Here is a 12,979-nt window from a genome sequence, read left to right as displayed (position 1 = left end):
AGTCAAAATATTTGGAAAAGATACTACGCAGATTTTGCGTAAAAATTTTTTACCGTTTTTCCTTAATTTTTCTTTTGACCCCCCAAAGTACCAACTAGATTCACTTTCCTATCAGAAAAGTTACTATTGAAGAAAATCCAAGCACTTTTACTGTCCTAAAAGGTGATGACAGGCACAAAAAAAAAAATAAAAATAAAAAAAAAACACACATTGTAAAATCAATACATTCATCGCTTCGCTCAGAATCTAAAATGTTACCTTAAGGAAGAACCGTCAAGAAAATGAAAAAATAATTGACATCAACAATGTTAATAATATAACTTCGGTTGATATTAATGAAATAAAAACATGGATCAGTAAGATTTTAAATAAATTAAATAATCTAACAACATCCTACAACGCAATTGAAAAATCTATGTCCTTTTTATCTGATAAAGTGGATGAGTATAATTTAAAATTACAGAGCATAATCAAAAAAGTAAATGATAATGAAACTAGACTAAATACTTATGATACTAAAATTGCTAAATTTCAACGAGAAGTTGATATTTTAAAAGGTAATATTAATATTACAGAACAAACAAAACTTGCTAACAACCTAGATATAACTGGTGTACCCAAAACGACCAATGAAAATTTAAAGGCTGTAATTTCGACTTTAGCTAAAATTGTTAAAGTTGAAGTAAAAGAAGAACACATAAATAAAATTTACCGTTTAAAACATAAAGATGAAAATAATAGTCGTGTTATCGTTGAATTTAACAATAAAGAAGTGAAGAATAATTTACTATCCGCCATCAAATCCAGAGTTAAGACGAAAATTCCTATCCTAGCAAAATAAATACATAATAGTTTTCCTGAAAATCATATTTATGTGAATGAACAATTATCAGCTGTGAATAGAAAAATTTATTGGCTTGCAAAACAAATATCTAAAAAATACAAGTATGATTATGTCTGGGCAAACGGAAGTGGAGTCTTTATGAAAAAAGCGGAAGGTATGTATGGTACGCGTACCTATTACTAATCTGTCCCAATTAATGGCAATTGATACCGAAAAATCATTTGATCAACTATGGAATGATAATTAAGCCTTATCGTTAGTCAAAAACTTATTCAATTTTAGTATTTTAGTTTATTTTTTATGAATAATATGAAAAATACCGATATCAATTTTTATACTTAACAATATTATGGATATTAACAATGTTAAAACTATATCAGTTAATTATATTGACGATATAAAATTTAATAAAAACTGTATTAGTGTTTTTTCGATGAACATTAGTAGCCTTAAAGCACATATTAATGAACTAATAACATACTTAAGTTCCATAAACAACAGATTTGATATAATAGTTTTAAGTGAGACATGGATGAAAGACGAGTGTGATATAAAAATGAATGGATACCAAGTGTTTCATTCTTTAGGATTAATAAATAAATCGGATGGGGTTTCCGTACTTATTAGTGATGACTGATGACTGTACATTTGACAACATTTCTACTCAAATTGTTGATAACTGCAGTTCAATACAATTATCAGTAAATGAAGGTGGGTTTCAGTATATAGTTATTAGTTACAGGTATATATCAGTCACAATGTTATAATACTAAACAGTTTATTACCTCATTAGATGACTATCTTTCAGATAATGATTTTAAAAGTAATCATATAATCTGTGGTGATATTAACATCAATTTGTTTTCCAATTCATTCGAATCTAATGCATATCTTAATACAATGGCCAAGTTTGGATTTACCTCTGCAATTAACGATTTCACTAGAGTTAATGGTAATTCTAAAACATGTATTGACCATATTTTTGTAAAACAATCTAAGACTATAGCTGATCACGCTATCATAAATGGTAGTACATTTACTGCATATATCCTTAAATGTAATATAACTGATCACTTTGGCACTATTATTATTAACGAGATACCGCCTCTCATCGATAGAAACAATAGTATTAATTATACTGAACGGATCCTTATTAACTTTGACCATCTTAATATGCTAATTAGTACCTGGGATTGGCTAAATCATTATAATTGTGTAGATAATATGCTTGAAAAATTTAATCAGGTGCTAAACTCGTTTATTAATTCATCCTCAACCAATATTAAGCATTATAAATCTAAAAATAAAAAAATTAAACAATGGATTACTAAAGGGTTAATTACGTCAATAAGAAATCGAGAAAAATTATATAAGAAATTACTCAAACAACCATTCAATACGTTACTTAAATGTAAATACGTTAAATATAGGAACATATTAAATAATACAATTAAGCTAGCCAGGAGGCAGGAACCTTTATTATCAAAATCTTATAAATCTTGAGGGCTCAGATTCTAAAAAAATATGGAATTTAATTAAAGATGTATTATACACTAATAAATCAAAAAAATCGAATGTTAGCAGTCTAAGAAATAACGATGGTGAAAAAATAACTGGAAAGCAAAACATAGCACACGAGTTTAATAGTTTCTTCTCTAAAGCCGGCAGCGTAATTTCTAATAATATTAAGATTAGCAATTTCCAACCTATAAGTTTTGATACACTAAACAAAAACTGTTATATTTCTGAAACTATATTTTTAAAACCAATTGAAACACTTGAAGTCCTTAACCTATTTAATAGTATTAAAAATTTCAATTCCTTTTCTAAAAACTCGATATCTAATTATATTCTTAAAAAAACGTCAAATGCTATAGCTGTACCCTTATCTATAATATTTAATAGCTTTATTTCTAATGAGAAATTCCCTAAATCATTTAAAGAATCTATAGTTATACCTATTTACGATACCGTCATCTTATTAAAGAGTCCATGTATAAATAATTTATATAAAATGGCTGAGAAAAGTTTTCGTATTGTTAAAAGCTGGCTAGATAATAATTCACTAGAGATTAATAGTGGAAAAACTAATTACATTCACTTTGGTATACAAAAATCTATACATTTAAATAATTATAAAATCATTGCTCATACTAATAGTTGTATCAACAATAATACAAAAATAATGTATGCAAATGTAGTGAATTAAAAAGAGTAAACTATGTTAAATATCTTGGAATATTTATTGATGATAAGTTAAAATGGGATATTCATATAAACTATTTAAATAATTCACTTAGAAAATTTTTCTATGTATATAAATCTCTTAAATCTGTTTTAAACTTCAAATTAAAAAAATTAACTTATTATGCATTAATACAATCAATTCTTTCTTATGGAATTTCTTTTTGGGGAGGGACATATCACACTCACTTTACGAATCTTGAAGTCACTTTGAACTCACTTCTTAAATTTATTTTTAATAAACCTACGTTATTTCCTACAGTTAATTTATACAAAGAGCTAAAGATATTAAATTTAAAATCACTGTATACAAAAAACATTTGCTTACTATTTTATGATATGAAAAAATGTATTGATATTCCGTGTCATCATAATTACAATACTCGCTTTAAGATTAATACTAATGTCGTCGTCCCTAAAATGAACACAGTATTTGGGCAACAAAGCCCTAGATATAAATTCATTCAATACTGTACTATTTATAAATTTAATATTCATAACTTTAAGAGTTTCAAGATGTATAAAAAATATATAAATAATGCTCTGTTTCAATAATCTATAGGTAGTTTAATTTAGAAATTAATTAATATTATTTTTCACTGTTAATAGTTAAATTCGTGTTAAAATTAATTACTATTATCAAATAATTCTATTTAATCTTCTAATATTATACCAGTATATTATAATCCACAGAATATACTATCTTAACATTTTATTTACTTACGATTATATATATATATCATATAGGCTATAGCCTTTATAATGCAACTACTAATTGTTCTTTATCCTTTCTTTTATTGTCTTTCTTGTGCATACTCTACCTATTTATTTTGTTCTATTTTTTGCTTTATTATTTGTCAATAACGATCATAATCAATAATATCTAAATCTGTATCACAACTCCCTCTTTTCAGCACAAGCTCAGCTTTTGAAAAGAGAACCAATGTATTTTAATGTAATTTTAGATTCTGAGTGAAACGATGAATGTATTGATTTTACAATGATGTGTGTGTTTTTTTTTTATTTTTTTTTTTATTTTTTTTTTTATTTTTGTGTCTGTGTACACGATAAGTAGTCGAAATAATGCTTCGATTTTCGACTTCAGTATCTTGTTCGATGGGAAAGTGAATATCGTTGGTGCATTGGGGAGGTCAAAATTTTAATTTCAGTAGTTTTCAAAAGCGATGTGAAAAACAAAAGAAAAATTAAGGAAAAACGGGAATTTTTACGCAAAATCGATTTTTAACAAAATCGATTTTGGTTATTGGTGTAACTCTAAAACAAATGACCGTAGATGCATGAAATTTTCACTGGTTGTTTATATTTGCATTTTCTATACACAATACAATTTTGAAAATAATTTGACTTTTTTTGAACTGTTTACGGACATTGTCAGTTTTCAGTTTTTTTAAATTTTTTTTCTATAAATATCAATAAAATTTTATTTGTTGGGTAAAAAAGCTTGAAAATTTAATAGAAGGCTCCTAGGTTATTGTTTCAAAGGCAGATGAAAAAAATTAAAAATCCTTAGTCACAGTTTTTTTTTATACACGTTTAAAGTTCAAATCTTGAAAAAATACGGAAAAATCACGAAAATTTGCAAATTATTTTGAGTTAGAAATTCATAAAAAATTTTCTTTTTAAATCTAAGATTTTAAAATCTAATACAAGATTCCTCATAAGTTTGTCTAACTTTATCAAAAAAAAAATTTCTACAAGAAAGTCAAATTAAATTTTTATGAGCGTTTTAAATTCATATTTTTACAACATTAGATATTCACTCGATTTCTCATGTACCGATTTCCTTATTTTCTTGTAATTCAAAAACGAATAACTGTAGATACATGAAAATTTCACTGAATGTTTATATTAGCATTTCCTATACACCATACAATTTTGAAAATATTTTGACACTTTTTGAGCTGTTTACGGGCATTTTCAGTTTTCAATTTTTTTAGTTTTTTTTCTATAAATATCAATAAAGTTTTATCTGTTGGGCCAAAAAGTATAAAAATTTAATACAAGACTCCTGATATATTTTTACAATAGCAGTTGAAAAATATTGAAAATACATAGGCACAGTTTTTTTTTATAAGCATTTAAAGATCAAATTTGGACAGAATTTATCAAATTTATAATTTAATAATTATTTTGTAGTTAAAAATTTATAAAATGTTCAACTTTTATAGCTAAGGATTGAAAATTGAAAACAAGGCTCCACGTAAATAGGTTATTTATAAATTACTTTATTCACAATAATATCATCAAATATACTTGGTATTATCATAGGCTGACTGACCGTTTTCGCTCAGAATCGTTTTTCTTATACAATGATATTATATCATTGAATTCAAATTTAACACCATCCATTACAGTGACCCACTTGTAACCTACTGTACAGCAGAGCGACATCCACTTATCCACCTTTTTTGTTTTGTTACTCATAAATTGTTTAGAAATGTTATAATTTGGTGACAATAAATATTATTATTATTATTATTATAACTAGACATATTATTTGTAAATAATGATAAGAAAAGAAAGTTAAACTAAATTTAATTGATTTTTGTCAAAAAATTACATTTAAAAATGTTTTTTATTATGTTTAAACAATGTAGACATTCACTAGATTAAACCGGTGTGAAAAATAATCCACCGGGATGTTTGGCTCATATCATTTACATGGTTCATTATCCCGGTGCGGGATAATGTGGAATAATTTTAAACCAGTTTAGTCTATCGAATTTCTATAATATAAAATAGTAATTTAAGTACTTTAAAAGTTTCAAGTACTCACAAATAATATTTTTAAATTACATTAAAATTTCTAAAATCGTTATTCTTTATTTTCTTCACGAAAAATCAGTATTTGACAAAATTAATGTTTTTTTTTGTGTAACTCAAAAACGAATAACCGTAAATACTTGACATTTTCATCGAATGGTTATATAACCATTTTCTATAATCCATTTAATTTTAAAAATATTTTGACTTGTTTTTACCGATGTTTTGGAAAACTACTAGGAATTTTCAATTTTTACTTCTCAAATGTTTTAACTAGATTTAATTTCCTGTTGAAATCGAAGTTGTAAATCGAAATATTATTTTGACTACTTCTCGTGTACAGAAACAAAAAAAAACCGCACATCATTGTAAAATCAATGCATTCATCGCTCTGCTTAGAATCTAAAATGTAATAATCGTAACTGTAAAATCAAATTATTTTTCGTACCAATCGGAATCTTGGATTTTGGTCAAAAGTATTTACTACCTAGGTACTTAGATCGTTAAGATTGCTTATCCAGTAGGTACCAGCTATTATTAGGTAGTAGCCAGTAGGTATCAAGACACTAAGTACTTAGGTACCAAAAAGTAAAATATTAAATATTATTAACATATACAATTATTACCAATTTACTGTTCCGTAACCCAGAATAAAAAGACCAGTAAATTTTTATCGAAGTGCACGTTAGTTATACCACGACCATGGTGTTATTACAGCAGATCGCAGATGAGTGATTGGACGGATAATATAGGTACATTTTATTAATGTTGTTCAGTGACAAACATGAGAACACGGTTTTAAAAATTTTAATAATGTTTATCTTACAATTATAGAAACAACACAATATACACGTAGGTAAGTAATAATACAGGTAGATACTAGATAGGTACTAAACACATTCAAAGGTCGTCGGTTAAATTACACGGTAAAAAATGGGAATAATATATTATAATACCTTTAATACTTATATAAACAATAGTACAACGAACATTGAACAATACACTTACAGTAATAATAATTAATAATTTTGATATATAAATTTACAGAGGGACGTGGATTATAGCATTCAAAGGCGGAGAGGCCACGAGGGTGGATAATATTATATAGTAGGTAATTTTAGGTAGGCACCTACCGATGTTTCTCAATTATTTCCATCGAGCCATGCGCGTCACCGAGGGGGGTGATTGCCCCCCCCCCCCCCCCCCCCGTAAGTCGTGAGATGTTCTGCTTTTGATAATAGATAAATACATTTTATAAATTTTCTTAATTGTTAAAAGCGGTAATCAGCAAGACTAAAATGTCCCCCCCCCCCATGGAATTGATCCGAAGACGCCCCTGCATAGAGCGGACATGTAGGTATAATAGGTAATTATATTTTATAACATTCTTATGTCATAAAATATTATAATCTTCGTCGTTTCGCCAACTGTACAGAATAAAAAATATATATACTGCGTCGACGAAAACTGATCGTCATGGGTGCCTAACGTATACGTAACCTATATGGTTATAATATTATATATAAGTAAGAGCGTAGGACGTATATGCAGGGCTGGATTGGTCAGGCGATCTACCGAGTAAATCTCGGTGGGCCGGTCGTGTGAGTGAAAAAAATTCATGTTTAAAATACGATTTTTCACCTATCAGCTCGCTTGGGACAGTGAATATTTAAATGGCCGTGTTGAAGTGAAAATCTCGACGGGCCGATACATACCAATCCGACCCTGCGTATACAAAATCACAATACTTTTTAATCGTTCGTACCTATAATCTATCACAGCGATAAATGGCCGGTAATATGTCTATAAGCCCGCAGTATCATTATAATAATAATAATTAATAGTAATGTGTTATAAATCATAATATTATATATTACGACTAGGTTGATGAGTTAGGGACAGCGCTTTCTGGTTTTCAAACAGTGCTGCTTATGTAGGTATAATATGAATGGGTATTTGTGGACAATATCCTATATACATTTTTAATAACTTTTCAAGAAAAACGATAACGTTATGTTGTTTAGTTATTTGTTCTCAAGAATGTCAGTGCACCATTTGTTTTCTCTCTCTGGCTCACGCGTAACATAGACAAAACGCATAATATACGCAGAATCATTTTTTCTATGTTTTTAAGTAATTTTAGAGTAAAATAACCCATTACAAAAAGATAGAGAGTAATATTTTAGAGAGAATGACATATCGATTTCATATTTTATTGTTATTTGACTTTGTATTCGACTTTCAAAATAAACAAAAAAAAATGTTGTAAATTTAAATGATGTTTAAATTGCTTTGAAATAATATTTAGACAAATCGATATGTCATTCCCTCAAAAATACTATTATACTTTATCTTTTTGTAATGATTGATTTTACTCTAAGATTACTCAAAAACATGGGAAAAACGATTCTGCGCAAATGCGTTTTGTCTGTGTTGCACATGGGTCAGTGAGAGAAAATAAATAGTGCGTTGACATCCTCTTAATTAATTTCCATTTTAAGATCCATCATTATAATTTCGATTGAATGTTATATTGTTTATACTAAGGATATAACAGATAGTCCTTAAAAATGGTTTTACAAAACCCATTATCATGGACATATTACCTGTGCCTTGTATATACACAATGTTTAAAAACTCAAATACTGCATGTTTGAATTTTGATTTGGATAGGGCGTACCTGCGTCAAAGTGTTCAGAATTTTGTCTGCTAAATAATTTACAGTGGAAAAGAGAGTTCTCATTTTAAAGATAGAAGTTTGTATCTCCACAGCAGATGTGATCTTAATAAATAAGCACCAATCTATATTTAAAAATTCTGAAAATCAGATAACTGCATGATAGAAGAAAAAGGGAATGAGCATACTGAGTACATGCTAAATTAATCCTGTATATAAAAAAATGCTTTAATTTCTTTAAAAACAGTCGTACTCAAAAGTGACGTCGGTGATAGGTCCATTTTTACACGGAATAAACAAAACAGTTGTTTGTACTATAAAAATAGTAGGATTGACTGTACATTATAATTGCTTTAGGAATAGCTATAAGATTAATCAGATTTACTAAAATATTATAGTCAAGTTATTATAGTTATTCGAACTGAAATATGCTATTTTAACTATATTTTTTAGTTAATTCAAACATTAAAAACTGCATTAACTATAAAATATAGCAAACTTAACCATAACTAATAACTATATTTATATAGTAATAATAAGTAAATCATTTTAGTTATTTTACCTATTAAATAGTTATATTTACTATAATTCGCTTAACTATAATATTATGGTAATTTTTTTTTCCGTGTACAAATTTTAATATTTAACATACCCATAGGTAGAAATCACTTAATAAACCACTTCTACAGTTGACACGTATCACCTATGATGTACCTATTTTATTCAATTAAATAAAAAAGTAAATATCCGCAATATTAAAAAAAAAAAATGATTGTTTTTCTTGAAAAGTTAATGTAAAAATGTAAAAAAAGTCCTTTTCAATAAATACCCATTCAAAATCGGTTTACAATACAAAAATATAGTGGTAGGTATACAAATATATATTACAAGGACATGCACTATGCAGGAACATGTGGGTAGGTACCTTTTTGGGTAAAATATCCAAGGACAAATAAAAAAAATTTTTTCATGAAGATTTTTTGTCGTACTTATAAGTTAATAATATATATCTAATAATAATATAGGTAATTGTAATTTGTAATATAATATAATATAATCAAAGTTCACCAAGCTCAGATCACGGTGTATAGGTAATATAATGTGTTATGTGTGTAATAGGTATATTAGGTAGTAACAATAGTCCAGGGTTCGAAATTTTATGCAATCCATATTTCTAAGAAATTAGTATATTTAAAATGTAATTCGATACACATATATTTTATAATAATAGGTGGGTAGTAAATAATATTATGCAGGTTTTTTTATTGCATATTTTTGATATTGATTATTGATGGAACATTCGATTTTAAAACTTAGTAAATATTTAGTGTTATTATTAAAATATTTAATAATTTAATACAATTTGTTTAGTATTGATTTAGATGAATCATTATAGGCGCAAAGAGTGTTTGACATTTGATTTTTATACATTTTTCAATTTATAGATTTTGAACATAAATTGTCGTGTCCGTACCGTCTATTATTTGAGGTCTGCGAGAAAAAAACTCGGGTAAAAAGTCCTAAAACAATATTTGGTAAACAAAGTTTCATCTATATTTTTACCACCTTCCTCGTGGAATGTTTAGACGACTACTCTATAGTAGGGGGGCCACAGAAAAATAACAATGTGACTGAAGGGTGAAATAACAGGTTTGCAGCAAAGGTCTGTGAACATAAACATCCAAGATCCAATAACTATTTGGAAATTAATTAGGAAAATTAAATCTTAATTTCTGCGAACGAAGTAAAATTGGCTTTAGATGGTGTAGGGGAGTCGAGTAGCAGAACAAAGCTAGGGAAAACTTGTACACCTAACGTATAAAAACGATTACAAAATGTACCTGTATTGGCTATAGTCAATAAAAATATATAATTGAACAAAATCCGGTGTAATATATAGCAATAAATAATAATATTAAAAGAAAAAAGTGTGATAAAATGATTTTTAATTGTATATTAGCTACTGGCTGTACTCAGTGTATAGGTAGGTACTGGGTATTACTTTTGACAATGAACTTACATTAAAAATATGAATGTTTTCTAATTTTATAAGCTACCTATCGACTGTATTATAGTATTATAGATAATATTTTTATTTATACAATGGTTTATTAACTACTATAATTATGTATATGTACTACGTACATTGATATTAATGTATTGACTTTTTTTCAGAACTTTTTTTACCGTGACTTTTTTTCTGGATTCGTATGTTGGCCGTGGATATTCCGTCTTCAGCTACACTTTGGTATAGAATCCTTTAATGATACTATGAGTATTTTAAAATATTTAATTTATATTGTATACATTTTAATTATATGTACAAAGAGATAAATTTACTAGGTATATGAGACAATTTCACTCAAACTCGTGACCCATTAGATCCTTTCGAATGAATTCCCATAGGTACACGCATACATGTATTAAAAACCCCCTTCACCCACTAACGACAAGCGGTTGGACTCTAGAGGACGCTAATGCTCCAATTAATTTCTGTAGGTATATTTAGTTGGGTAGGATGTACAAAAACACGTTTACACGCAAAATCGATTTTTCTTATACATAAAGGTAGGTAAACTTAATGTGATTTTAGAGCTATAATACAATATTTATATCGACATTTCAATATAGCGTACAAGTATTTTAGCAACCCCTGGACACCCCCATTACACATTCGCTCCCGCGTGTAGGTACATAATATTATAACATATTTTATATTATGTTACGGACTCTGTTCCACTCATAATGTCACTCACTCCACCGCGCCACGCCACGCCGCAAACACCTGCCGCGGGTCATCATCACCTCAAGCACGAGTCGGCCGCCGCGAAGTTACGGGGCTGGAGGTTCATGGACGCCGACCTGGGCGGGCTTTGGCGTGCCGGTGGTTTCTCGGCGATGGGCGACACCGACTTGCAGTACCTGAGCGACGTACCGGCCGCGGCGGCGGCGGCTGACTTGCGGTGGCTCTTGCGGGAGTCGGCTCGCGCAACCGCCGACGTCCCGCCGTCGCACTGGAGCTGCAGCTGTTGCGCTGCCGCGTCGCGTTTCTGTTGCTGCAGCTGACGGTGTTGCTGCAGCGTGTTGCCGAAAGCCGACGCCGACAGCAGGCGGCTGCCGCCGGCCGCTACGGCCCTAGCCACCGCGGCGCTCGCACCGCCGCCGGCACCGTCGTGGCACGTGTTTTGTTGCTGCTGTGGCTGCTGTTGCTGCGGGTGTTGTTGGTGCCGGTTGGACACGCGAAAACTGCTAAAGTTCACCAACCGGCCGGGGTGCGTGCGGTGGTATTGCGACTTGGTACGCGTCAGGTTGTTGTTGCCTGCAACATCTGCAACACGTGTACGCGCGCGCGCGCTCGCATCAGTCAAGCGTCACCACTCATCGTACATGATAATATTATTATTGTACAAAGTATAGTGTGTAATATTAAACATATTATTTTGCAGGGTTATCAGTCACTATAAACGAAACTTCGAATAAACAGTGCACAGCTATAATGGTACTTTATAATCTTGATTTAGTCCATGATTTCAGTGAACCATAATTACATTTATAAATTTTTCACGCGATGACCCGACAATATTATATGAAATAATATTAAATATTTTTACATCGACACTGCGCGTACGAATGTAGGCACACGACAGTCTATCAGGGACCTTGATGGTTTTTTTTCGGTTCGGTTCCCGCTGTCTGGGTTCATAGGTAGGAAAGTAAAAAAATGTTGGTTCCGCAAGTATCAGGTTCTTCAAAATTAAAAATGTATGTTCTAGTAAATACCATTATTAAGCTTCAATTTAAATGAAACCTACGAATAAAATAATTAATTAAAACAGCCAAAGCCATTAACAAAGTGAAAAATACCTAATTTGTTTTCTGAAAATATGGGTTCTGTTTTTAAAAAATATTTAAAAAAGGTTTCCACTTTTCCAGTTACAAAATTTTCCAAATTGGAGGTTCTTTTCTGCAGTTTGCATATAAAAAAAAACTTTGGCAATACGAAAATATATTTTGTCCCCCCACCCCCCATATATACAAATAAATCAATTTCGACACCTGTAGTACATACAACAGTCTTTGACGTTACTTCTCTTACTCCCTAACGTTAAGAGTTGTGGACATTTACTGCATGCCATATCATAATAAAGCTACAATACGACTACATTTATAAATAGCGACGACAGGTTTTCAAATTCTCAATGTTTATTATTATTTACGTAACGGTATTGTCGTATATTCATGCCGATACTTTTATAGGTAGACATATATTTTGCACGTGATCTGTAAAACTAAAAAATTTTTTATGCTGAGTTAATTAAAAATCACCACAACAGCAGACGTGTTAGAAATGTTAAAATGCAGGTTAGCAGCAGGCTGTGCTCGCGGGCTTCATGCCATCATGCAATAAATTACAAAAATGGTATATTTGA

General features: G+C 29.7%; 1 protein-coding gene across 4 annotated transcripts in view; it reads right to left on the bottom strand.

The window, feature by feature from the left end:
- Positions 1 to 6,663: 6,663 nt before the first annotated feature.
- Positions 6,664 to 12,979, bottom strand: part of LOC132948482 (adenylyl cyclase 78C) — a 169,487-nt gene continuing 163,171 nt past the window's right edge. For 3 of the 4 annotated variants that reach the window (XM_061018958.1, XM_061018959.1, XM_061018961.1), the window contains one exon: positions 6,664 to 11,877. In XM_061018958.1, the coding sequence (XP_060874941.1) occupies positions 11,351 to 11,877 (527 nt within the window). In that variant the 3' untranslated portion in view covers positions 6,664 to 11,350. The remainder of the gene's footprint in view (positions 11,878 to 12,979) is intronic. The other variant, XM_061018963.1, reaches the window with a different exon arrangement.

The sequence above is a fragment of the Metopolophium dirhodum genome, chromosome 7 (assembly GCF_019925205.1).
Source record: "Metopolophium dirhodum isolate CAU chromosome 7, ASM1992520v1, whole genome shotgun sequence".
Lineage (NCBI taxonomy): Eukaryota > Metazoa > Arthropoda > Insecta > Hemiptera > Aphididae > Metopolophium > Metopolophium dirhodum.
This window is presented reverse-complemented; position numbering and strand designations above follow the sequence as displayed.